The sequence below is a fragment of the Amaranthus tricolor genome, chromosome 1 (genome assembly GCF_026212465.1).
Source record: "Amaranthus tricolor cultivar Red isolate AtriRed21 chromosome 1, ASM2621246v1, whole genome shotgun sequence".
NCBI classification, from domain to species: domain Eukaryota; kingdom Viridiplantae; phylum Streptophyta; class Magnoliopsida; order Caryophyllales; family Amaranthaceae; genus Amaranthus; species Amaranthus tricolor.
In genome coordinates this window covers 10,466,517-10,494,371 of record NC_080047.1, presented here as the reverse complement: position 1 = coordinate 10,494,371, position 27,855 = coordinate 10,466,517, and the positions used below count along the sequence as shown (strand labels likewise).

General features: G+C 34.6%; 2 protein-coding genes across 10 annotated transcripts; both read right to left on the bottom strand.

Moving 5' to 3' along the window:
* Positions 1-3,092: 3,092 nt before the first annotated feature.
* LOC130825342 (protein TRIGALACTOSYLDIACYLGLYCEROL 1, chloroplastic) lies at positions 3,093-18,646 on the bottom strand. Of its 9 annotated transcripts, none has more exons than XM_057690517.1 (8): positions 18,485-18,646; positions 18,099-18,324; positions 17,702-17,809; positions 17,495-17,573; positions 15,736-15,879; positions 14,488-14,580; positions 4,461-4,621; positions 3,093-4,311 (listed from the first exon to the last, which is right to left on the bottom strand). In XM_057690517.1, exons 7-8 carry the CDS (start codon positions 4,505-4,507, stop codon positions 3,303-3,305), a joined length of 1,056 nt encoding a protein of 351 aa, XP_057546500.1. In that variant the 5' UTR covers positions 4,508-4,621; positions 14,488-14,580; positions 15,736-15,879; positions 17,495-17,573; positions 17,702-17,809; positions 18,099-18,324; positions 18,485-18,646; the 3' UTR covers positions 3,093-3,302. The 9 variants fall into 9 exon arrangements, with proteins under 9 accessions (XP_057546500.1, XP_057546526.1, XP_057546543.1 ...); XM_057690543.1 differs by having other exon boundaries at positions 18,099-18,273; XM_057690560.1 differs by lacking the exon at positions 18,099-18,324.
* Positions 18,647-19,685: 1,039 nt separating this feature from the next.
* LOC130825327 (probable receptor-like protein kinase At1g49730) lies at positions 19,686-25,304 on the bottom strand. The gene is made up of 9 exons (XM_057690497.1): positions 25,047-25,304; positions 22,873-23,421; positions 22,179-22,481; positions 21,659-21,920; positions 21,525-21,577; positions 21,366-21,433; positions 21,179-21,268; positions 20,527-20,611; positions 19,686-20,439 (listed from the first exon to the last, which is right to left on the bottom strand). Exons 1-9 carry the CDS (start codon positions 25,150-25,152, stop codon positions 19,898-19,900), a joined length of 2,058 nt encoding a protein of 685 aa, XP_057546480.1. The 5' UTR covers positions 25,153-25,304; the 3' UTR covers positions 19,686-19,897.
* Positions 25,305-27,855: the final 2,551 nt, after the last annotated feature.

Genomic DNA, 27,855 nt, shown 5'->3' with positions numbered 1-27,855 from the left:
ATTTTCATGTTCTTGAACACCAAGTTAACTTATATAAGACGAAACCAGAAATTTCGATGATGAAATTTTCAGACCATACAAGTAATAACACCAGACCGGGGCAGACCGTCTGGTCTAGTACGGTCTAATCTATGGTTTTTTTTTTTTTTAAAAAAGCCAAATTAATCTATACAGATCCAATAGACCACAAAACTGCTTGAGATGAAACTGTTTGTTTAATTCATCAACTGAAATTCACACGGATCCAAGTGACACGGCGACACGGCCCAAACACAGTTGGATCGGTCCGTTTTATCAATCTCTCATTTTTCTCGGCATTTTTGACATAAGAAGCATTAGGAAGGTTCTAGAATGGTCTAGACTATTATAGGGTGTTCTAAAATTATCTAGAACACTCATGAAGGATCTAGAATGTGCTAGAGGCATCTAGTACATTCATGAAGGTACTAGAGTATGCTAGAGGCATCTAGTACATTCATGAAGGTACTAGAGTATGCTAGAAAGTATTAGCATACTCAAGAAGGGTCTGGAAGATGCTAGAAGGTTCTAGCTCTATCTTGTAAATACTAGAACATACTAGAGTAATATAGAATAGTGTGGTGTATTCTAGAATGTTCTGGGCAAGTGCTAAATCTTATAGGTCTTTCTAGACATGTACATACTCTAGGAGAGTAGTGTAGAGCATTCTAAGAACTCTAGATTATTAGCATTCTAAAATGACCCCAAGGTAAGGGGGCTTGCCTATAAATAGGCTCTTAGGTTAATTTTTGCATTCAAGTTCCAACAAGTTTCCAAAAGTTCTTGTAAACATTTAACTCTCTTGTAAGAGTATTCTCTTATTAATAAAAAGCCTTTTCCCACACAAATACTCTCTTACTAAGTCTTTCCTTAGCTAGTCTAACCAAACTCATCAGCTTGCACACTTAAAGGGTCGAGTTTAAGACTGAGCTAGTGCAATCCATAGCCATTGTCACTAATGCCGCACAATTTTCACTAGGTAAATAACTGAGCCCGTGACACAAGGAACCATAGTCATCCCAAACAGTCATTCGAAAAAAAAGAACTACAGACTGAGAAATTGGAAATTTGGGATTTATCAACTGAAATTCGAAAACAAGGAACAGGATTCATCTACTGCAAATTCGAAAACAAGAAAACAAACTATAGGATTTATCAACTGAAATTCGAATAATCAAGAAAAATAAAAAACCCTACACAATTCATCTACTGAAATTCAAAAATCAAGAAATACCCTAATGAAAGTACGAAACAAATCAAACAACACAACCTTAAAACTCATAAAGAAAATCAACAATAATTCGAAAAAAACAACAAATAATTTGAAAAAATTAGCAAGAGAGAGTAGCATACTTACATTAGAAAATTCTACACTTGATTTTGTCTTGAAAATTAGCACTTGGGAGTTGATGAAAAAAAATTGAAAATGGTAGAAGAGAATAGAGTGGAAACCTACAGGTAGGGCTGAAATGTTGAGAGTCTCATGTCTTTTCCGGTCTCTTCAGGGTAGAAAAAATTATACTCCATTTTCTATGTGAAAAAATTTTCAGCAGGAAATGAGAAACAAAAAAAGATATACTGAGAATGGTTGCAAACAAAAAATTCATTCCATTTAACGAACATAATTTAATCAAATCAAATCAGAATTCAAATAACCCAACACAACACTATTTCGAATCACTTGACACCCAATTTAATTCAACCATATATTTTTGCACAAAATTGATATTGGTTCCTATTTAAGCCTCCAATTCTATCAAAAAAAAAAAAACAAATCAAAAGAAATGGAAACAAATTCATTCGAAAAAAAGAAAACAAGCAGACTAAAAAAATACCTAATTGAAAGTCCAAGCGCCTATGGTATTGCTGTCAGCAGATGAACGGTCCGCGAGTGCCGACCGGAGAGGAGGAGACTACAGAGGAAGGGAGAAGGAAATACTGAGAGTTCATTTTAGAGTTCCGGCAACAATTATAATGGGAGGGAAGAAGTATACAAAAAAATTATAGACATAATTAACATTATTTATTTTATTTTAATATTTTATTTCTATATAAAGTACATTTTAAATATTTTTATATCGTTTATAATTCTATATGTTTTTCTTTAAATTTATTTAAATAATTTTTAATAGGAGTCATTGTAATATTTTATAACCCCTACTATCACTCAATTAAATTTATTATTCAGAATATGTTGCGCAAGGATTTGTTTCTTAAATGCCTTGTTAGTGAAGGTGAAGACGCTATCATCTCGTACGGCTTTTCTTATTAGATATATTAGTTTTTTACAAACATTACAGTGAAGAATAATATCAACTTTTAATTAACCATAAATAATATTAATCTAAAAAATGTTTGTCTAATTGTAGGTATATAATACAGAAAATAATTAGATTAAAAATACTAATGTCTTCTTCTAACCGTTTAAATAAGTAATAAAAATATAAATGTCTTTTTCTCAAAAATTGCTTGTAAAATTATATAACATTCACTTTATGACAGTTGCTCAAACAATTTTATTTCAGAAAACAGTGAAATAAAAGGGATAAAGCTCTTTGTTTCTACAATCTGCTATAGCCTTTCCTGTATTTCATTGGTCTTATTATCATCAAGAACACTTTTGGATACTCCTCCAATCTTTTTAATGGGAACATTGCATGTTATTGAATTACTTTTAACCCTTGAGATTTTTAGTCAAAAAGGGGCATACTTTCTTTATTTGGGTAGACATTAAATTGGGTATGTACAACCACAAAATTACAAATGGTGTTTAAACAAAGAAAAAGATTTATGGATAGGAAAGTGTAAAATATAGAAAGGTATCTCTAAAATTTATAATCCTTAATTAGGTTATAAAAATTTACATTTACAAATGGTCATTGATTCAAGATCTTGTTAGACTCCTCTCTCATTCAATCAAAATTTCTAATTACTCAGAACCAATGGATAAAATTTGAGCCTAAAATTTTCAAACCTTATAAATTTAACTTCGATTACGAATCTAGGTCAAAATAGATTTAGGCACTCAACCCACACCCGACCTTGGAACATCCCAACCAACAATATGTGATCAATTATTCAATTTATGTGAATTCTTATTGACCAAATGTTGAAATCCAACAACAATATCTCTAAGAACAATAAAATAAAGAATGCACAGAAAGTGTCTACATGTGCCCTAATACATGTCTTTCCTTCTCCGTATTTAATCAGTAAGTGTAATTACACAAAGAATTAATAGGGTAAGATGAAAACTACAAAGGAAAGAAACAGTTGATGGTTGTTCATACACAGTTTTTAAGTGAATCTCCTGCCCCTTGAAAGAAAAAATAAGAAAGAACAAAATCCGCGATAAAGATGCCAACGAGAGATAAAACAACAGCTGAAGTAGTAGACTCCCCAACACCTTTAGCACCACCGATGGTGGTTACTCCCCAAGCACAGCTGATGATTGCAATTATTCCGCCAAAAACCTGGGACTTTATCATCGCACTAATTATATCCCATGACCTAAGAGCTCGCTGAGCAGAGTCCAATATCATTCTATAGCTAACTCCATAAACGCTATCGGCCAAAAACGCACTAGATGCCATCCCCGCTATGAAGCACATTAGGGTCAAAAATGGCAGAGCCACACAACATGCGATAACCCTTGGTGTGACGAGGTAATCGACAGGATTTGTCCCAAGAACTCTAAGGGTATCAGTCTGCTCGGATACCTGCATGGTTCCAAGCTCTGCAGCAAAAGAACTTCCAATACGACCTGCCACTACAATTGAAGTAACTACAGGGCTCAGTTCTCGAGAGAAGGCGAGAGCTAGGACACCGCCAATGGAACGGTTTAGCCCTAGGCGGGTAAATTCCCTGACGAATTGGATGGTGAATGCCATGCCAACAAAAGCTGCTGTAAGAAGACAGACCCCAACTGATTTAGGACCAACTCTTTCTAGCTGTTGGAGAGTGTTCTTCCAGTGGATTTTACCCTTGAGAGCACGTAATATGACTTGCCCGGCCAAAATGAAAACTGATAGTCCTCTCCATAAGTACCTGGGAGGTGACCAGTTGGTGAATAAAGTCCCCATTTCTGAAGCAGGAGAATGATTTATGCTGGTGCTTTCATCAATTGGTACAGAAGCTGGGAGACCATCATCCGAATTAGGAATGGCCGACAATGCTTGAGGTTTGATTGGAGTTGTTAAGTTAACATGTCTTCCAGCAAAATAGCGCCTTTGAGCCCATCTAGTGATGCTGTGAGTTCTAATTTCTGTCCATTTATAACTGCTAGTACCAATTCTGCAGTTGGTCCAGTTCACAATGGAAAAGAATTCAACCATTAGGTACAGCCGTGCAGAAAATGCAGCAGCAAAACAAAAAGCTCCCTTAAAATCATAAAAACAGTGTGAGACGTGATTTGAAATTTTAAATGAGGATAAAGGAGATACCTGCTAGATAAGCAAGGCAACGGCCGCAGTAACAAAAGTGTATGCATGATCTCGCCTTGTGTTCAACTCTAAAACACACTACTTGATTAAGAATTACAAGAATCAATGCCTAAATCCTTTCGTTGACAAGTAGAGGTGATGAAACGACATAAAGCTTCATGCTGCACCAGTATTGGTAATTAGGAAAATTCAACAAATTAAGATAACAGTTAAACTTTATGATAACAGAATGACAAAACCCCAATGCCATCAGTGGCTCCCCCCCTAATGTACGCAGTTTACCTTTGTTAGCGATAAAAAAAGGTTGTTTGCAGTTGAACTTGGTAGCGGGGACATCCAACAAAATATGACCGGTGACCCATAAGTGTGAGTGACAATAATGAAGAGCGGCTATTGCAATATTATGTGATCGAGGTATGCCCTTAAAGTTAATGGGAAAGTTTTATCGAACGACCATCAAACTGGCGTTATTATATAGATCAAAATGTTGGGCTTTTAGAAAGGATCATAGTAGAAAGATGAGAGTAGCGGAAATGCAAACGTATCGATGGATGAGTGGGCATACCTTAAGGGATAGAATTTAAATAAATAATGATAAAAAGATGAAAGAGAATTGTTTAAGATGGCTTGAGCATGTACAAAGACAAGGTATTAAACAACTGATAAGGAAAATAAAAAGTTGGAGCTCGTGAGACTTAAAAAGAGGGCAAGGAAGATCGAGGATGACTTGGATGACAAGAGTGGAAAAAGATATGAAAGGTCTACGCTTACAAATTGTGACGGTAAAAAAAAAACGAAATAAATGGAGAAGAATAATCCATGTGGAAGACTCTTGAAAATAATGCATTGGTTCATGGAGCCGATCCCAATCTTCTAGTATTAAGGCTTTGAAATTATTTTTGTTGTTAATGTTGAAAACTAATAAAGAAACCTACTCTCAAATTTTGTTTGATGATCTAAGAGTATCCTTTATTCCTTCCATAATAATTTTGGCAATATTTAACAATTTATCACAATGTCAAATTTCACATAAAAAGAACACCATTTGCACCAATTACAGTTTCCCAAGTACGACTATAAGTAGATGTTTAGTGAAGAGCGACCACAACAATGTCAAAGCCTTAAAACAAAACAATAGAGTTAGTTACATGATCCATGAGTCCTTTTGTAGTTCATGATAAGAATTTCTAAAGTTTCTACAACCTACAAGCCACAAAAACTAAAACTCAAATCCTTCCTTTAGTTAGACAGTTAAGACACTTTTGCCTAGCATTGAGGTAAACAAACCGTACACATGAGAAAAAACATATGCTGATCTTCACACATACTCACTAATGCACTACGTTCATAACAACAAACTCATATATGCCTTCACTATAAATATTATCCACCCTAATGGGCAAAGAACTTGTGATACTTGAATATTATCTCATGAGCTTTTAATTACTATAAGACTTTTCCATTTCACTACAATCATAGCTTACACCTACCTACATAATCAAATTCACAAACTTATCAAATTTTCCAGCTGTTCCAGGAGTTAAAATACTTTCTTTACTTCCCCTATTAAAAAAGCCCATTCATTGAGCTTCAAACAACAAAAATTGACATACCAATTTAATTAAAAAAAAAAAAAAAAAAACAGTACTTCTAGTTCAATAGTTAGTCACAAATCATCAAATTGCCTACAAAAATACATGGCAACCCATTTGGGACAGCAATAAATTATGTAGCAACTAATTCAGGATGGACCCTGTACATAAAAATCAAATAGCATTTCTGTTATAACAGATGTAAGAAAGAAAGCGTAAAAATTGACAAACACAAAACACACAGAATTTACGTGGTTCACCGACAATGTGTCGACTACGTCCACAGGCAGAGGAGAGAAAATTTTTATTACTAGAGGAAACCCAGAATACAAATATTGGCTAGATTACAGAAAATAGGAGTTTATAAATTACTCCAATACAGAAAACCTTAGCCAAAACAGATTTTTGGGATGATACAAAACTAATGCCCAAGACTCCTTTTATAAGGAGAAGAATAACAAGCCTTTGTTATTCTTCCGATGTGGGATAATGATAAACATTAATCTTCCAATGTGGGATAATGAAAAACATTAATCTTCCAATGTGGGATAATGACAAACATCAATCTTCCAATGTGGGATTCAAGACATAACCTTACAAATCTCCACCTTGACTTGAATCCTCTCAGCAACAACAGATAACAGATGTACTATCCACGAGTACCAGACACAAGTCCTCTGCCTCAGATTTTTTTTTTTTTTTTTTTCCCTTGCCCCAAGAGGGCAATCAACAACTTCCCACATTTAACAAGTCCAAGCAATGTTGGAACTTGCTGTGCGGAACAGACTTGATGAACATATCAGCAGGATTATCAGCAGTACCCACTTTGTTCACCTTAATTCTCTTCTCATTCCTTAAGAAATGATATCTAACATCAATGTGTTTGGTTCTCTCATGATGGACTTGATCCTTAGCCAAACATATGGCACTAAGACTGTCGCAATACACGATAGCTTGATCATGACATAGACCCAGATCACTAACCAGTCCTTTCAACCAGATTCCCTCTTTTGCAGCTTCTGTCAAAGCCATGTACTCTGCTTCTGTAGTCGACAAACTCACTGTAGGTTGCAAAGTAGCCTTCCAACTAACAACAGAATCACCAAGAGTGAACACATAACCAGTCATAGATCTCCTACTATCAACATCTCCAGCATAATCAGAATCGGAGTAACCAGTAACCAAACACTGTATATCACCTCTATAAATGAGACCAACATCAGAAGTACCCTTGAGGTACCGAAATATCCTCTTCACAGCTTGCCAGTGCTCTTTTCCAGGTTGTGACATAAACCTACTGACAACACTAACAGAATGTGCAAGATCAGGTTTAGTGCAGACCATAGCATACATCAAGCTCCCCACTGCACTAGCATAGGGAACTCGAGACATGTACTCCTTCTCTCCAGCAGATTTTGGTGTAAAAGAAACAGACAAATGAATATTTGCAGCAGATGGAGTATCTAAGGCTTTAGCATTAGACATACCAAATCTGGACAATATCTTCTGAATATACCCTTTTTGAGACACAAAAAGTTTATTCTGGCTTCTGTCTCTGTAGATCTCCATTCCCAAAATTTTCTTTGCAGCACCCAAATCTTTCATCTCGAACTCAGCACTCAAAAGACCCTTCACCTTCTAAATATCTGACTTATCCTTTGAAGCTATTAGCATATCATCAACATACAGGACAAGATAAATGTAAGAACCATTCTTCAATTTGTTGTGATATACACAACAATCATACGGACTCCTGTTGTAGCCAATCTCTATCATGAAACTATCAAATCTCTTGTACCACTACCTAGGAGACTGCTTCAGTCCATACAATGACTTCTTCAACTTACATACATAGTCTTCTTTTCCAGGAACTTGGAACCCATCTGGCTGAGTCATGTAGATTTCTTCCTCCAACTCCCCATGTAGGAAAGTTGTCTTCACGTCTAGTTGTTCAAGCTCAAGATTTTGATGTGCAACCATTGCTAGTAGCACTCTGATAGAAGTGTGTCTGACCACAGGTGAGAAAATTTCATTGTAGTCTACTCCCTCTCTCTGATGAAATCCCTTTGCAACAACTCGTGCTTTATACTTAATACCCTCAGCAGGTGACATTCCTTCCTTCTTCTTGAAGACCCATTTGCAAGTAATAATCTTCCTCCCCCTAGGTTGTTGTACAAGATCCCAAGTCTTGTTCTTTTGAAGTGACTCCATCTCGTCTCCCATTGCGGCAAGCCATTGGGCAGACTCTGTACATGTAACTGCATCTCTGTAGGTGGATGGCTCATAAGGATCCACTTCCTCAGCAACCTGGAGAGCATAGGCTACCATATCTTCGTACCCATACCTCTTTGGCGGCTTCCCAAAATTCGACCTTTTAGGTCGATCATAAGCCAAAGTTGTCTGAACTGGAGATGTAATCGAAGGATCTGGTTGAACAGTTTCTGAATGTAGTTGCTCAACTTTTTCTTCCTGTTGTGATTCATCACTTTCATCTTGAGTGACTTGCAGCTCCACCTGATTCTTAGCACTACCATTTTCTGATACAACTACAGACTTCACAATAGGGTTAAACATAGAATTTTCGTCAAAAACTACATTTCTACTAAGTATAACTCTGTTCTCACGTGATGACCAGATTCTATACCCTTTAACCCCTTCCCCATAGCCTACAAATACACCCCTCTTCGCTCTTGGTTCTAATTTACCCTCATTTACATGATAATAAACAGTACAACCAAAAGCTCTTAAATTAGAGTAATTTGCGGGCTTACCAAACCACACCTCATAAGGAGTTTTCAGATGAATACCAGTGTGAGGTCCGCGGTTTATAAAAAAACATGACGTGCTAACTGCTTCCGCCCAAAACCTTCGAGGTAACCCAGCATTTGAGAGCATGCAACGAGCTCTCTCGAGAAGTGTCTGATTCATGCGTTCTGCTACACCGTTCTGTTACGGTGTATCTCTGATTGTACGATGCCGAGTAATGCCCTCATCCTTGCAAAACTCATTAAAATCAGCCCAACAAAACTCCAAACCATTATCAGTTCGCAACCTTTTGATCTTCTTCCCTGTTTTATTCTCCACTAATGCCTTCCACTGCTTGAAACATTTAAAAGCCTCACTTTTAAGCTTCATCATAACCACCCAAGTCATTCTTGAAAAATCATCGATGAATGATACAAAGTATCTGTAGCCTCCAATAGCTTCAACTCGAGAAGGACCCCAGCAATCAGAATGGATGTAATCAAGAGTTCCTTTTGTTCTATGAACTGCTTTAGGAAACTTGGTGCGATGAAGTTTCCCAAACACACAATGCTCGCAGAATCCAAGATCCTTGACCTTGTGGCCACATAGAAGATCTCCTTTCGACAGGACTTGCATCCCTCTTTCACTCATATGACCAAGCCTCATATGCCACAGTTTAGTCATATTATCCTCGTGAACCTCTGATGATGCAACAACAGCTAGACCAGACAACGTAGTGCCTTGCAATAAATACAAAGTACCAGTTTTAACACCTTTCAGAACCACATTAGAACCTTTGCAGACATGTAACGTTCCACCTTCACCCTTGAAACACAAAACACACAGAATTTACGTGGTTCACCGACAATGTGTCGACTACGTCCACAGGCAGAGGAGAGAAAATTTTTATTACTAGAGGAAACCCAGAATACAAATATTGGCTAGATTACAGAAAATAGGAGTTTATAAATTACTCCAATACAGAAAACCTTAGCCAAAACAGATTTTTGGGATGATACAAAACTAATGCCCAAGACTCCTTTTATAAGGAGAAGAATAACAAGCCTTTGTTATTCTTCCGATGTGGGATAATGATAAACATTAATCTTCCAATGTGGGATAATGAAAAACATTAATCTTCCAATGTGGGATAATGACAAACATCAATCTTCCAATGTGGGATTCAAGACATAACCTTACAATTTCTTTGTTTAATCTAGAAAACTAAATCTGATTTTAAACAACGATTATCCCATTATTGAATAGACAAGACATAATTATTGAGTATTAGCATTATAAACAACATATTAACAGCCCAAAACATTAAAATCGAATGAACAGACAATTAGAAAACAAAAGATATATATAACAAATTACTAGAGAACTGTGGCGAATCCAGAAAAAATCAAGAGTTGTCAACCTGTTAAAATAAAATAAAATTACATGACATTGTGGAAGAGATGCTACAATAAGGAGAATCAAGATATTTTCTTTTGGAAGCGCATGGTACAAGATATAAGGCAATATATTAGGGAATGTCATGTATGTCAGTCTGCAACAAGTGAGTTGGTGGCTTATCCAGGCCTTCTTAATCCTTTTCCATTCCAAGAGAAATGTGGCAAGATATATCCATGGATTTCATTACTGGTTTGCCCAAATCTTGTGGCAAGAATTTTATATTAGTGGTAGTTGATAGATTCAGCAAAGGTGCTCATTTCATGAGCCTAAGTCACCCGTTTACAGTTATGCAAGTAGCACAAAGCTACTGAGATTTTACGTCTTCAAACTTCATGGGTGGCCAAGGAGCATAGTGAGTGCCAGGGACCCATTCTTCGTGAGCATATTTCGGAAGTCTTTGTTTGAAATTCAAGGCACTCAATTTTGCATGTCTTCTACTTACCATCCCCAAAGTGATGGGCAAACAAAAGTGGTTAACATATGCTTGGAAACGTATTTAAGGATTATGTGTGGAGCAGAACCAAAAGAACGGAGTAAATGGATTCCTACGGCTGAATGGTGGTACGATACCCACTTTCATACAGCTACTCAATTAACACTTTATGAGACTGCGTACAGCCAACCCAGTGAAACATGATTCGCTAGTTAGTTCGCCTTTTGAGTTTGCGATTCGCTCAAAATGGTTCAAAACTAGCCTAAAACCTACTATAATTCCTTTTTTTCAATTCGCGAGGCTTTTAGGGAATCATGTGAAACTAAGCCAACCTCCACCTACACACTTACCATACCGACCTGGTGAATCAACTAATGTTACTGCGGATAGGAGTTTGCAAAGAAGAGAAGCTATGATCAGAAGGGTTTAATTGTTATTGCGGATAGGAGTTTGCAAAGAAAAGAAGCTATGATCAGAAGGGTTTAATTGCAACTACATAGGGTAAATCAAGAATGAAGCTACAAGCTGACAGACATAGAACTGACAGGGCTATTAACATAGGGGATTGGGTATGGTTCAAGCTCCAACCATACAGGCAAACCACTGCCCAAATGAGATGTAACCAGAAGCTTGCCAAGAAGTACTTTGGCCCTTTTAAATCGAAAGCCACCAGTGGGAAAGTTTCTTACAAACTACAACTACCACATGAAGCCAGGATACACAATGTGTTCCATGTTCTCAGTTGAAGGCTTTTCCATGGGCAATTGCCTCAAGCTTTGCATATTCAAGATGGGCTACAAAGTTGAAATCAAAGGACAGTACAATTCAGGACCCAAAAGCTATTGTCAATAAAACATTTTTCAAGGTCAATAAAAGAATCGAAAGCAACTAATGTCAAGCACGCGGCAACAACGACAATGAAACAGTGGAAATCTCAGGCGACTGGTGGATGAGAAAGGTTAGAAATGTCGGATGATTAATAAATTTAATTTGAATGAAAGATTAATTGGAGAGAACTGAAAACCTTTCTTGATTCTTCTTTGTTCAATCTAAAAACTGAATCTGATTTTAAACAACAAATATCCCATTATTGAACAAACAAGACATAATTATTGATAATTAGCATTATAAACAACATATTAAGCACCCAGAACAGTAAAATTGAATGAACAAACCACAATAAAACAAAAGAAATACATACCTGTTATGAATGGTGTGACTTGAGTGCACATTTGATGTGTGCATTCATGAGTGACTCTTTGGGATGGAATCCTATAAGTGTGTTAATGTGGGTGTATTAAGTTGTGACTTAATATTTGTAATTTATGATGGAGTTTAAGAGCTTGATTAATTCATGAAGTTATATGACTTAACTATGGGAGTTATGGTTCATGATGAGGTTTAATGAAGTGCAAAAGTCTTTTGAAGATGCCTTACTATGTTCAGTCGAGCGAAAACTGTCCAGAAGCCACTCTGTAGGTCGCTCGACCTAGGTGCTCGATCGAGCGGGTTTTTTGGTTGAATTGGTTCCTTGACATGGTATCGGAGCCAAGTTGTTGTTACGGTGATTAAAAAGTCGTCATTGGTGAAACATGTCCACAATGAAGCTTGACATAGAGAAGTTTGATAGAAGTGTGAATTTTGGCTTATGGCAAGTCAAAATGAAAGCCATTTTGATTCAAAATGGTGTGCAAAAGGCCATTGATGGTGTAGACTAGAGATGCAAGCGAGGCGGGTCTAATAGGAGACCCGCCCCATCGGGGCGGGGATGGGTCATGGGGCGGGTACGGGTATAAAATTCATACCCACCACGGGGATGGGGATGGGGATGGATTTTAGGTGATACCTGCCCCATCCCCGCCCCGCCCTGCCCCGCCTCAACATATGTACAAATTTTGGGACTTTGGATTGACTTACTTTGGATGATTTTGAGTTGATGTTGAAATACTTTTGTTTTAGACATGTATATTTGTTTGAGACTTTGGTTATGTGTTTGTTTGAGACTTTGAATATGTGTTTGTTGAGACTTTGGATATGTAATTGTTTGAGACTTTGGATGTGTGTTTGTTTGAGACTTTGGAGTTTGGATATGCATTATGGGTTTTAAGGCCCAAATGATTGAATATAAATATGTGGCACAAATGGGTATTAAGCGGGGATTTGACGGGTGGTGGGGCGGGAAAAATGGGTATTAGACGGGGATGGATACCCAGATGGGTGGTGGGGCGGGGATGGTTTTGGGTACAAACCCATCAGGGAGGGGACGGGGAAAAAAATTATACCCGCCGCGGGGATGGGGACGGGGATGGGTATTGCATTAACAGATGGGGATGCAGATGGGGATGGGGACGGAGATGGGTATTGCATTAACAGATGGGGATGGGGATGGGGATGGGAATTTCAATCCCCGCCCCGTAGACAAGATGCCGAAAGGAATGACCGCGGCGAGATGCGAAGAGATTGATACAAAGACACTATCGGCAATACAATTGTGACGATGTTAAAAATAAGTTGTATTGCAAGGCTAACGTTGTATTGCAAGATTTGAGGTCTCATCAGCGGAAGGATCATAAGCACTTTCAGCATACTAACAGTTATCCTCGACTACACCTTATATCCAGGTATTTTAAGTGTCTTTTGCACTTCCTCGTCTCATTACCGAAACAAATAATAATCGTAATTAAGTAACGGTATCAACAATGATTCCTAATCATGACTTTTTAGTTTAATCCCACTGACCATTATCTAATATCATTATAAAAAGATCACAAGAAGAAAATAATTTACTGAAAAAAAAAAGAAAGCTAATAAAAAGCCAAAATGAATGAACAAACAAAATAAGGTTGCTATCAAGGCCGATACATGTTAAAAAGAAACAATTACTTATAAGGTAAATAACAATTTTATTGCATTTCCATGTTCCACAAAAATAACAATTTTATAAGATATGACATATTAAAAAGAAGTAGTTTAGTTGTTAAAAGAATAAGACAAAAACTTAAGATTAAGTGAATGATTTCCAAAAAAAGACGTGTGATAGAATTAAAAACTAGTGGAGATCATTAAGAAAAAGTAATGTGGCAAATTAAGTGAGACGAATAACAATACAAATATAGCAAACTATGGACTTTTATACATTATTTGAGTTTTTTCTTTTTTATTATTGCAGCCCGAAAGACTGATGAAAAGGAAGGGCTAGCTGAGAAGCGAACTCATAACCTTTACTTAAGGAAAGTGTATTTGATTTCTAAGTGAGACAAAAGACATTCTCATGGACGTACAACTTCATACACATTCTATATTTGTATTTCGAATACAAAATCGCTAATGATCACATAGAAACAGAGAAGCATTGAAAATCGCTAAGATTGCACATATAAAGAAAAACCGGAAATACATACTTAATTTGTACTTCAATTCGAACAATATTAAAAATTAAATCAGTATTAATAATATTTTTTTTGAAGGTTAGTATTAATAATATTTATTAATGTGTAATTTATCATGATTCTTTTAAATCGTTAGTAGGCTAGGAATCAAACCTCGTTAGAAAGGTGAAAGAAAAAACTCTCAACCATTAAGCTAACGCATGACCGTCATAACTTAATTTTCAATGTAAATGCACCAAAGCTTTAACATGAAATGAGAACAAGAACATAAAAATGAAAAATTTTGCATGCTTCTACATGTTATTATACTACTTTTGTTTTTTTAATAGCTACACTTCTCCGAGCTTTTTGGGAAATTGTAGCTATTAAAAAACGGAGTATAGTGAATGAAAGAAAGGAAGAAGAAAAACCTGGTGAAAAGCTATTAGATTGATGACTACAAAACAAAGAAAAGTTTGAAGGAGAAACTTGGAGTATCATTGAGATAGCAGTGATTTGAGTTTCTGGTAATAACACGATAGTCGAGTAAAAATGCAGTGTTTATTAGAATAATATAAAATCATAGAGATATTGTTAGAATAACATAAAATCATACTAGAATAACATAAAATCATTGAGATATTATTAATATAAGATTAAATATGTAAACATTTATTCTTTGTTCATTAACTTAAATAATCCTAGATTATGTCAAACCAAGGTTATGTTAAATCATTTCTTGCTCTTCAAGTCATCTTATATCTAAAAATTGTTTTCCTTATGGTGAAATAAAATCAAGGCAAATAATTTAATTGTGTTAAAAAGTAATGCACCTAAAATTGACCATGGAAAAAATGTGTTCAAGGAAATAGAAAGTAGAATTGTAGATGGGGGGCGGGTAGGAAAGGGATAAAACCCCTCTTTTTCTCACCAAATTTTCACTACCTCTACCCTCTTAGAAATTTTACATACATAGGGTGTTTGACAATTAGAGATTGACTTATTTGATCAGTGCGTGACATTGATTTTTTGATTAGTTATTAGTTAATAAGTCGACTATATGAGTCAGCAGTATAAAACTGCACACGGTCCAATCTGGTCTGGTTTGATACAAATATAAGACGAAACCAGAAATTGCTTTATGAAATTTTTCAGACCAGACCAGTAATAACACCAGACTGGGGCAGACGGTCTGGTCTAGTCCGGTCTAATCTATGGTTCTTTTCTTTTTAAACGCCAAATTAATTTATATAGACCCAATAGACCACAAATTCTGCTTGAGATGAAAGTGTTTGTGGAATTCATAAACTGAAATTCACACAGATCCAAGGAACCATAGTCATCCCAAACAGTCATTCAAAAAAAGAACTACAGACTGAGAAATTGGGAATTTGGGATTTATCAACTGAAATTTGAAAACTAGGAACAGGATTCATCTACTGCAATTCGAAAACAAGGAAACAAACTACATGATTTATCAACTGAAATTCGAATTATCAAGAAAAATCAAGAACACTACACAATTCATCTACTGAAATTCGAAATTCAAGAAATACCCTAATGAAAGTACGAAACAAATCAAACAACACAACCTTAGAACTCATAAAGAAAATCAACAATAATTCAAAAAAAACAACAAATAATTCGAAAAAATCAGCAAGAGAGAGTAGCATACTTACATTAGAAAATTCTACACTTGATTCCGTCTTGAAAATTAGCACTTGGGAGTTGATGAAAAAAATTGTAAAGGGTAGAAGAGAATAGAGAGGAAACCATATATTCTTGCACAAAATTGATATTGGTTCCTATTTAAGCCTCCAATTCTATAAAAAAAAAAAAAAAAATCGAAAGAAATGGAAATAAATTCATTCGAAAAAAAGAAAACAAGCAGACTAAAAAAAATACCTAATGGAAGGGTTTACACATTTTTGAAGTGCAGTAGGGAAAATCTTAAAGTGGATTTGATAAGAATCAAGAAAGTTTCAGGGATGTGTAACCTCCATATTCAAGTTGCAATACATTCCACATCCCCACATATCAACAATAAGTATCTACTCTTACAACTTACAAGCTTATCAAATTGATTCAATATGTTAAATAACTCAGATTACATTTAATATAAACAACAGTTTAACCAAAATACCACATATAATATTTTCCACAAGAAACTAAACTTGTATTGATAAAAGGCAGTTCAAGAGAGAGATGAAATTAATCAAGTTACGCATTCGTAGTAACATTTCAACCTTCAGCAAAGTCTAAAGTAACATGATATTTCATAAGTTTCCCAGCGGTGTGGTTCTACCTCATTTATTAGATATAGATTTGTACAAGTGCAACTTGCGCCTACGCACAAGGCCCACCCACGAATTGTAGAAAATCAAAAACAGCCTTCTGAAACCCATATATATTAAAAACCACAACTCCTCTTCCACGCATAGGTATGAGAAACTACTCGGCATTGGCACTCGCGGATATTAGCCGTTTCTTATCGGCTAACAACCACCAGTTGTTCCTCCACCGCGCGCCGACTTCTCCACCCTTAGTGCTCACTGCCTCTAAAAACCTAATGAAGATATTTTTCCTTTCTTTTATAATTTAATTATTTATTTAATGTTTTGTTATCATAATCAAAACTCATAAATTCATCAAGATGATTTTACAGTAAAATACCACTTTACCAGAGGCAGAATTTGATATGTAATTATGTAAATGATGATTGACGAAGTTTTGATTGATGACTTAAATTTATCGGAAGAAAGTTAAAAATTACATTTTTTTATCAAGAATTATTGTTAATCTTGTTAATATATGGGGAATTATGATGTGTTTTCCTATTTCTTAACTGTCATAGTGATGCAAATAAATAATTCATTGGTTTAATTGAAAGAGGGTGAAACATAGTGTTTCATGGTCTTTTTCGATTAATCTGCATTGTTGAAGAGGCTTTAATGTTAATTGATAAGTTGTTATTGAGTTTAATTCACTGTTGAATATCTTTTTTTTTTTTTTTTAATTATTTTAGAGTTTTATGAGTAGTCTTTAATTTGTATTGAGAAAGATATGCCAGAATCTCTTGATTTTAGACACTTTTATATTAGTGATTTTGCATCAAAAATTGTTGTAACCCAATTCATGATCAACTGCTACAAAACAAAAAGCATCAGAAATGCTTATACAACATGAGTTCTATATATATAGAAACACAGACATTGATTTATAACATAAAAAACTTCTGAATAAAGTACCTTGATTCAAGTAAAAAAAACAAAATCACAAAAATGTAGATGATTCCATTAAAGATATATGATTAAGGAATAGGATTAAAAACCCTAACTATTGAGGAACAACAAGCAAAAGAAAAACATAAACATAAAATAAACCCAAAAAATGAACATAGATTAACCAAAATGAACATAAATTAACAAAAGGATATACCTCTGTACAAGTGGAAGAGTTGGGAGGAGCAACACTTTCGATATGCTTCAGGGCTGTTTTGACAACACTTTGCCAGCACCTGATAATAACAAAAGAGGATGATTTCTTATACGAGTCTGTAAAATTCATCAAAAACCCACCAAAATTAAACAACCTTGACTCTAATAAACTAATAATCCAAGGAATTATTTTCTACAATAGTAAAACCTGAGAATTGGGATGATTACGCCAAAGAGTAAGAAGCCAATTAGAGTCAACTACTTGAACATAGTGAAGCTCATCAGCCGTGCAAATGGAGGGTTTGTTAACGGCTTTCTGTACAACATCATTTGAAAAGGCTTTAACCAAGCGTAGAGATGGTGACGACAAATTGAGGAAGATGGAGAAAAATGGCAGAAAGTTGAAGAAAATGAATGCATATCTGCTTGAAATTGAGTCGTTATATAGCAAAAAACAATTATTCCGACCAAAAATTAGATCAAAAATGGATCCACAACAGATTAACAACACGACAAAGTTCAAATAAAGAGTCTAGTTCAAATGTATGAGAAAAATTGAAGATTGACGTCAACTGACATAAGTCGTCAATGAGAAAACAACTGACCCATTGTCCAAGAGAAACGTTGAATTCGTAGAAGGCGACATGAGCAGCAGTAAGAAGAAATCAGGTTTGTTTGTTGAATGGAAGGATCGAATAGCTGAAGAATAGTGAGATTAAGGACTTTATTGCTTTGTTGATCCAAACTGAGACATCTATCGGAAAAAACCCTAGATTCAAGCTGTAATGGAGAAATCAGGTTCGTTCGCTCAACCCTAATTTTCATCTAAAACTATATTGAAAACGAAAACTGAATTAGAAGTTGTAAATTTAGATGAAAACGAAAACTAATGTGGGAATGGGTTGAATCAGTAGTTCATAACCATCAAAAACAACTTTTAAATGCGGATGAAAACGAAAATAAAACCTGAAATAACAATTAGGATAAATACCTTATTTTGATCAGAATGAGAATAGAGGATTTCGCGAGGAAACATGAGCTTGAAGAACAGATTAGGTGAGGGAGGAAAGTTCACATGAGCCCAAACACAGTTGGATCGGTCCGTGTCGTCAACCTCGCATTTTTTTTTTGGCGTTTTCGACATAAGAAGCATTTGGAAGGTTCTAGAATGGTCTAGAGGCTTCTAGACTATTTTACGGTGTTCTAGAATTATCTAGAACAAGATCTACAATGTGTTAAAGGCATCTAGTACATTCATGAAGGTACTAGAGTATGTTAGAAAGTACTAGCATACTCAAGAAGAGTCTGAAAGGTGCTAGAAGGTTCTAGCTCTATCTTGTAAATACTACAACATACTAGAGTAATATAGAATAGTGTGGTATAATCTAGAGTGTTTTGGGCATGTCCAGAATCTTATAAGTCTTTCTAGACATGTACATACTTTAGGAGAGTAGTGTAGAGCATTCTAGAGAACTCTAGATTAGGAGCATTCTAGAATGGCCCCTAGGTAAGGGGGCTTGCCTATAAATAGGCTCTTATGTTCAATTTTGCATTCAAGTTTTTCCAAAAGCTATTGTAAGCATCTAACTCTCTTATAAGAGTATTCTCTTATAAATACAAAGCCTTTTCCCACACAAATACTCTCTTACTAAACAATATTCTTTACTTGTACTTTATTTTATCATCCCTCCACCTTATAATCCCTTCCTCAAATATTTCAAATAGAAAAAATAAGTGGATTAAAAAAGTTGCGAAATGAGATAAATTAAGAGAATAAGTTTGCATGTAAGAATAGAATGAAAACTATGAGCTTATTGGTAAAATTAGAAGCGTAAAAACATAAAGAGAACATCCCAAAATATTGTGGGGTGTTTGGAAAACAATTTATTGGGTTGTATTTTAGTTGGTTTTTGATTTTCTACTTAAACAACCGGATAATGTGCTTTGTAAATGATTTTAAGCAAGATAAAAAGATTACTTTTAAACATTTTTGACTTTTTGATCAAATTTTTCTCTAATAAATAACCTAACAACTAACAATCAATTTTTACCTAGCATTTCCTTAATAATTAACTTACTGATCAAATAAATAAGTCAACATCTAATCGTTAAACACCCTATATATACATCAATTGATTACATGTTGACCACAAACGCTAACAAAAGCTTGTACTTTCATTTACACAAAAAAGTTGACACCAATCAAAATAATTTCTTATTGCTTCCAAAATACTTCATCCAATTACCAGTATTGTACATAAATTGTACGGTTAACCTAATACATTACAAATACAAATACAATGCAGGAGTTACCATCTCCAAAACTCGGTTAGCAGGAAACGAATCATAGCTCGCAACAAATACAAAATCATCATCTCACACAAAAAATTAACCGTTTCTTGGTTTAAAGCGAAAGAATGTTTGGCGGGGACTGGGGAGATCCGTTTTCAAGTAGAAAGCTTCTACTACAATATGACCTATTTGTACTCGACGAAGATGCAAGATACCTTCCTTCACCACTATGGAAAAGCAAATCATTTCTTTGCGCCTTCCCTTTGTTTTGTCTTTTCCCTTGAGTCTCTTCGTACTCTTCATCTTGAATTGCTCGAATGAAACCACTATGCAATGGATCAGAACTCTCGTAAAGAAGCCTAAGAACTTGCTTGATAGAAGGTCTACCTCGGGACTCTGGATGGGTGCACCATTTTATGATTGTCATAATGGTTTGGAGCTGATCATAATCGAAAAACTCTCCAATTTTGGAGTCTACAAGCTGTGAAAGTTTGGATTCGGAAGAAAGAAAAACTTTGGCCCACTCGACTAGATTTTGGTTATCTTGTACAACTTGTCTTCCCGTCACTAATTCCAGCAGCACCACCCCGTAACTATAAACATCACTCTTCTCTGTAAGTTCTCGTGTGATTACATACTCTGGATCCATGTAACCTGAACAAATTTGAAATTTGTCATTTCCCCAAAAATTATGAGTAATAAAATGCAGGTCTAAGACTATCAAGATGATATTTTTCCTACCTGGAGTTCCCCGAACTTCGGTATTTATTGGCTCAAAGCAAATAGAGCCATCTTTAGCAGCATATGCAAGACCAAAATCGGAAACCTGATGAAGATGCCGCAGAAATAAAAATCAGTAAGTTTGGACATTTTCTTCGGTTACGACGAAAGTATTTTGGGATGGAGCCGTGGAGGGGATGAAGACAGATTATACAGTTGAAATGATCATAAAAACAAGGTGGGCATAGGGAGGTAATTGAAGGAGTGAGTTTTCATTACTTTCCGACATAAGGATTTGGTTTAAAGGGGAAGGAAAACAGATTCTTGTATTCTTTTGCTTTCTCCAATTCCCCATTCCATCGATTTTTTAATTCCCTCGCTCTCTTCCCTCCCTCCCCCATACATTTTTGTATATTGAAATAAACTCCAATGCGACGTTTGATTATTGGTATTAAATGGTGGTAATGAGAATGGGATTTCGATTTAATATTCATAAAATAGGATGATGTTCCCATGGTAATGAAGTTCTTGCCTTCAAACGTGTTTTTTTTCATAATTTACCATTACCAGCTAATACCACCTTTCCAATTAGCAATAGATGAGAATTAACTTTGTGAAAAAACATGTCAAGTTCACACACACATATATGATCAGGCCAAGAAGCAGAAAGTACCTTGGCCACGAAATTTTCATCTAATAAAATGTTGCCGGACTTTATGTCTCTATGACAAAGAGGAGGATCACAATAGAAATGCAGGTATTCCTGCACGCGAGGTTTTAAAATGTAATCAATAGTAAAGAAAAAGCATGAACCACTGATAAACCAAATGACTACGACAATGAAAGTTAATTGAGATTACCAGAGCATTCGCTACATCAATCGCAATCTGGATTCTTGTCTGCCAACAAAGCGGCCTTTTGTCCGGAGCTGGAAAAAAAGCGAGGAAACAAAGAATTATCGACAAGTGACGCTATAATCGAACTTTCTATAAGTTTTTCTAGAGGCTAGACAAACTCACTGTGAAGATGATCCTTCAAGCTTCCATGTTGCATATATTCGTATATCAAAAACCTGCAAGGAATAACGGTAATGTCATAAAAAAGAATTCCCTTTTTAGGCGCTTGCTTAGCCTTCTAAATCAATGGTAACCACCTTTCTTGCTTGTGAATGCAAAAACCTCGAAGAGCTACGAGATGGCGATGATGTAATCTAGCCAGAAGCTCAATTTCTTTACAAAAATCGTCTTCCGCTTGCTCGGATACTTTATTCATTTGCTTCACTGCAGCTATCAAACCACCATTGAATTCGCCTTTGTATACTGTTCCGAATCCACCTTGTCCAATGATTGTACTGAAGTTGTTAGTTGCCTTCCTTGTCTCCTTGTAGCTGAATTCCCGAAACGTGGAAGAAGGCCCTGCAAGAAATTTCCACGCGCGTTTAAAAGGACAGCCAAACACAAAGAGTTAAGATGTAGTGCCCCATCGAGAGATAAATTGGAAACGCAAAAGTGTATAACATAATTTTCCAATTAATTCGCTTTTTGAATTCGCGATTAGCTCCAAATGACGCTAAAATAGCCTAAAATCGACCATAATCATGTCACAGTGAGCAAAACACAAACACAGATATTTAGAGAAGAAAAAACAGATAATAAATTGGGATATTATCATACCATCTTGAGTCTTGCGTCCAGATCGTCCAAAAGGAGCTCCGAATGTTGTATTTGTAAAGCCAGTTTCAGAGTCATCAAGCTCTTTACTCTTCTTGTGGATCAGAAATACCAAGACTAGAAGAAGCGTGAAAGAAATTACAGTGACGCCAATCCCAACACCTGTTATAGCTTTAAGTTGATAAGGGTGATGCTTATCATTTGGAGGTGTGCCTGTTATGCCCAATGAGGGATGACTCGGGCTTGTAGCAACGACTGAACTTGGAGATGTCCTGGAAGATAAAGGAGGTGATGATACCTCGGGGACTGACATAAATGAGAAGGATAAAAAAGAATCAAGACTGTGCAATAGTAACATAAATGTGTTAGGCCGTGACTATTCATCACATGATCGCCCCATGGGCCCACTCGTGTGGATACACCCAGGGGGGCACCCGTGAATTCGAGCCCACAAAACCACGAGTAATGAGCATTGACTTGCATACAACGCTTGATGAGTTTCATCTTTCCCAAAACCATATGGTATTAGGAGGATTACACACCAACTATTATATACAAGTCTACGACCCACTACTTTAGTGATGCGAGATCTTCCTCACATGTGAAGTATTTCCAACAAAATGAGATTTCCAAGCTACTCTCATCAACCGAGAAATCTTTAAAATAAGTGAGTCCATAAGTCGATGATAACACATACCTAATGATCTAAGGCTTGGAACTCCAAAGAAACAGCTGGCAAATCGAACAGTAGAAGCATTGTCTAATTGACTGACAAGGGTAACAAAAAGAGCATCTCGACAAGTGATAAGTGTAATATTATCTACAGCAACTATTTTCTGACGAAGATATGTAATGCTAGCATTGATACATCTCCTACACCCACTATCTCCTGAAAGAGCAAGTTGGCAACTTTCAGCTACATCAGCAAAACCAGGAGACTCCAGCATTTGTGCAACACTGGTTCTACTCTTACACTCATAATTAATAGGAATTTTGGTGCCGAATCTACAAAAGGTTGTTGCATTTGCCGGCACCCCATAGAGTTCTAAAGTTTGTGACATTGAACGGAGACAGAAATCAGAAAGATCCGAACTGACTCCGAGATTACTTGTTGCATTTGCATAACGGGCAGCTGAGAGTGCAACATATGCATTGATGTGGCGACAACATTTTCCCCGAGCCTCGGGAATTGAACAGATGGAAGCCACGATAGTAAAATTGGCTCCATTTAAGTCCAAGGGGCATCCTGTGAGAGAAGAAATGAGCTAAGTAAAAAACATGTGAAGTATTCAAACAAGGATAGAGGAGAGAAAAATTGTGGCACACAGAATACAATTAGAAGTAGCATTGGAGGCTGCTAGTGTAAAAAAGACTGGGAGATTTGGTCCTTACTCTCTTTTGACTGCATTTGAAATACTACAAAACTGAAATTGACACTCTTTGTTCCTACTTGCACATTTCCTACAGATCAAGTACATACTTACAAGTTACAACTTGCAAATATTCCATCTCTAAGAATTGGGCAAGTAATCTTTTTCACTCTGTCGTTCTTTTTGTTTTCCGGGAATTACTAAATCCTCTCATTTTCGCTCTCATTTCTCCTAGACACTCACCAGGTTGATCGTAATGAAGAAAACATATGGGTAGTGATGGGGAATCCTATGAGAAAATGAGCTAAAACTATGGGTTGGCATGCCCATACAGACACGAGATATATAAAACATTATTCTTTACATTGATGGATTCGGTACAACATAGGCACTAGTAAGCAAAATGTGATCAAAGATAAATGTTCATCCCTGTTAAATTGACTTGGACTTATGTCAATTCTAGCGTATGATCGGGAAAATACGATGTGCACACACTTCATAGTTGATAAGGCAAAAAAGTATCATCCCAAAACCATATTACAATGAGAGAAAAGGTTATAGTGACTTATAAAGTATGCATACCATCTTTAATTCATCGATGTAAAACAAACCCTCAAGCCCACCCTAAACTCAAAGTAAACCAAAAGTAGCCTAAAATCGACCATAATTCGTTTTTTTCGATTTGCTATTCGCAAAGAGATCATGTGACAATGGGCTATCCACCCAAGCAATATCTTCCTCTTCATTCTTCATAAGAGTAAAACTGAAATCACCAATTACCAAATTGACTTCCTCTACAAATGTACACACCAAAATCAATACCATAAACATCATGTATTACCATATACAATTGGTTGGTTAATGTAACCTATTGACAATCCAGTGTAAAACAAGAAACAAACTCCTAGCCCCTGGGTTCAGAGAAAGATCTAAAACCAGATAAAGTATCCCAGCTCCCCTGTATCAGTATTAGTATCACACTATTACATGATAAGCATTCAAATCCTCCAGACATTTTGAAGAACCAAACTTTTCTTAATTCCCCTAAAAATTTCCATCGTCAGACAACACAAGTTTCAACCAATATAATATAAAGCATAACTTTAAGGTAATGTTCATAATTCATTTGCATTATGAAATTCCTTGAAAAATATTAGAATAAATTCAGAAAAAAATATTATAAAATTTGGCATGCTTATCCATCAACAACAAAATGCAATCATACAACATAATACTCTAATTTAAAATAATGTATCATACTCTGACAAATAACCCATCACCAAAAACCCAAAAAAAAAAAAACAATTTTGTATTTTATACACTAAAGCAGTCATATTTTCTTTCCAAGTCAGAAAATAGGTCAAAATTAGTCAAAAAAAAAAAACAAAAAAAATGTATTTTTCTTCGATTGGAGATTTTAATACTAAACCCATATAACTAAAATCAAAATATCTAAAAAGTAAGGACAACAAATGGAGAAAATTAAAAGGGAAGAACAAACCTGAGAGAGCCTTAACTGGGTAAAATTGAAGTTGAAGAAAAATGGAGAAAGCAAAGAAAATAAAAATGGTGGGTGTTGAATTATTGTTGTTATTATTCATGCCCATCTAAATTGTTACAGAGAAGAATAGCAAAAGAGAGAAGAACAAATTGGAGAAGATAGAAATATACAGTTAGAGGGAAGTTTGGAGGCTGGTGATGTGAGAGACTGTGACAGACTGAGAGGTTTGGCAATATGCCAATATCGCATTTAAGAAACTACACAAAACCTGGAAATTAAAGACTTCGTTTTTTATCATTATAGGCAGTAAAAAATACTCCCTCCTATTCAGCTGAACTGTCCCATTTGACTTTTTACACTTGCCGAGGCAACATTTTAACTCTTAATATCTCAAATTATGCTTAATTAAAAATTATAAAAAGTTGATATTAATAATCCTTGTATTGAGACAAATCAAACAAGATCCCATATGACTATGTTTTAACTTATAGATTAAGAGTAAAATACAAATTAAGAGTGATAAGTGAATAGTGCCAAAAAAAAAATGGGACAATTCAGCTGAATAGGAGGTAGTATTAAAATGAAGTATATATAAAATAGGTGGAGATTATAAATATTAATAAAATATTAAAATAAAAATAAATAATGTTTTCTCATTTTATGTTAAAATTTTTTTGTCATAAATAAAAAGGTTTTTTTTAGTGAAATAATAAATAAAAGAGCTTAAAATAACTGATGAAAAACTTTAAAAAATAAAGGGGTAATTTTTTTTAAAGGAACATAATAATGTATTAATAAAAATGTCATGCAACATCTACAATAAAGTAATAATCAATCTAAATCTAATACATAACAATTTTAATAAAAAATAATTTTAGAAAAAATCACGATCTTAAATCTCCTTAATTAAAGCAATAATTAATTATAAGTGTTTTATTCTATATATTTTACATTATTTAGATAAAAAGCTACAAATAAATGGGACATAACAGCCCTCACAAACTTCCTACGGGTCACGGACACTGACAGACTTGCAACTTTAATTTATTCCTTATGAACTAGTCAATTCTTCTTTTCCGTATCCTCATTCTTCTGGTTTTTCTATAATAAATAAAATTTACATTTTTAAATATATACTTCTATATAATTGTGAAGAAAGATAAAATGTTTTTATTAATTGGATTGGAAAAGAAATTATGACTATTAACAAAAATTAAAATATAGCAAAGCCGATCAAATAATAATTCAAAATAGAAAGTGCAGAAAAATCAAAACACTAATTAAGAAAATATTGTCGAAATTATTCTTGCATGTTCAAAGGCGAAATTATAAGAAAAGGCATGATGAAATTTAGTTGATATATAAATACATAAAAAATTATAAGTTTCATAATTTATAGTATACAAATGTTAAACCAGTGCATAATTTTTTTTATAGCTCTCATTCTATTCTCAACGAAATATTGAATTAAATCCTAAAAGTTTGAAAGTCTCCTCGTCAAATTTAAGACTAGTTATTAAAAAACAATAAAAAATTTACATCGATAATGAACGTTTTGAACTGATATTTTAACTCTAGCACTCCGTATGGAAATTAAAGAAAATAAAAATCGTTGAAAACAAATAAAGCTCAAAAAAATTAAATAAAGTTATGTATATATAATGCCTAAATATATAAAGAGTGTAACGTACTTCCTCCGTTCTAATTTACTCGTAACATTGAAAATTCTTGCACTACTTACTTTTCTCCCTCAATTTATAATTAATTTGTAATTTTTAAGTTAAAATATAGTCAAGTGACATTTTATTTGATTCGTCTGGATACAAAAAATATTAATATTAAATTTTATAATTTTTTATTATATTTAATTATAGGTGTTAAGGATTGAATTAGTGAAATAGACTATGTGAAAAAGTAAATGTTGCAAGTATTTTGAAACGAAAAAAGTATAACATAATCACATAATAAATACATAATTAAACTAACCTCAAAAAAACAGTACACACATAAGAAATTAACTAGTTCCAATTTAGGTATCAGATACCCCTTTTAAAACAAGCAAACATTGCCTTGTTTGGTTGGCCATAATGTGATACCAATCTGCCCATGTTAAGGACCAAGGAAATCCTTCAATAGCTTTTGATATTAAAAGCTACTCAATTGTGCAAATAATAACTTTTTTAACCTTTATCTTTTTTCTACACTTTTTGTCCTTTATTTTTATTGAAGGGATTGCTATTAAAGTTTATTCTTCTATATATATTCCTTTAGCCTTATCTACAATATACTAAAAATAAAATTTTAAAAAAATAATTGACCTTTTGCAATCAAAGTTCAACAATTATTTCTAGGATATTTTTTAGAAAAATCCAAATATTTCAAGTATTTTCCTTCAATAATTCTAAATCTTACCCATGAATATTATTGTTCCCCAAATGATGAATGAGTTTTCTATCTAAATTGCCACTAAAAATGGGAAAATAAAATGAACATACAAAAATATTAAAGATTAAAAGGTGAAATAAAAAAAATGACATATTTACTCTTATTTAACTGTTTATTTTATTTTTAAATTTTTTTGTAATTTATTTTTTTTGATTAAATGACTTATTTTACAAGTCAAAGGTCACATGGATTCACTCTTAGCAAATATCACTTAAGAGGAGATTACCAATGGTCAATAAAAATTGAATTATTGTAGAAAAATTAAAAAAAAGCTTAATTATTGTAGATTATTTTTCCTTATTTCTAATGTTAATTTGCAAATTAATAAATGAAATTAATAGTTTTATTTTTAAATAATGATATA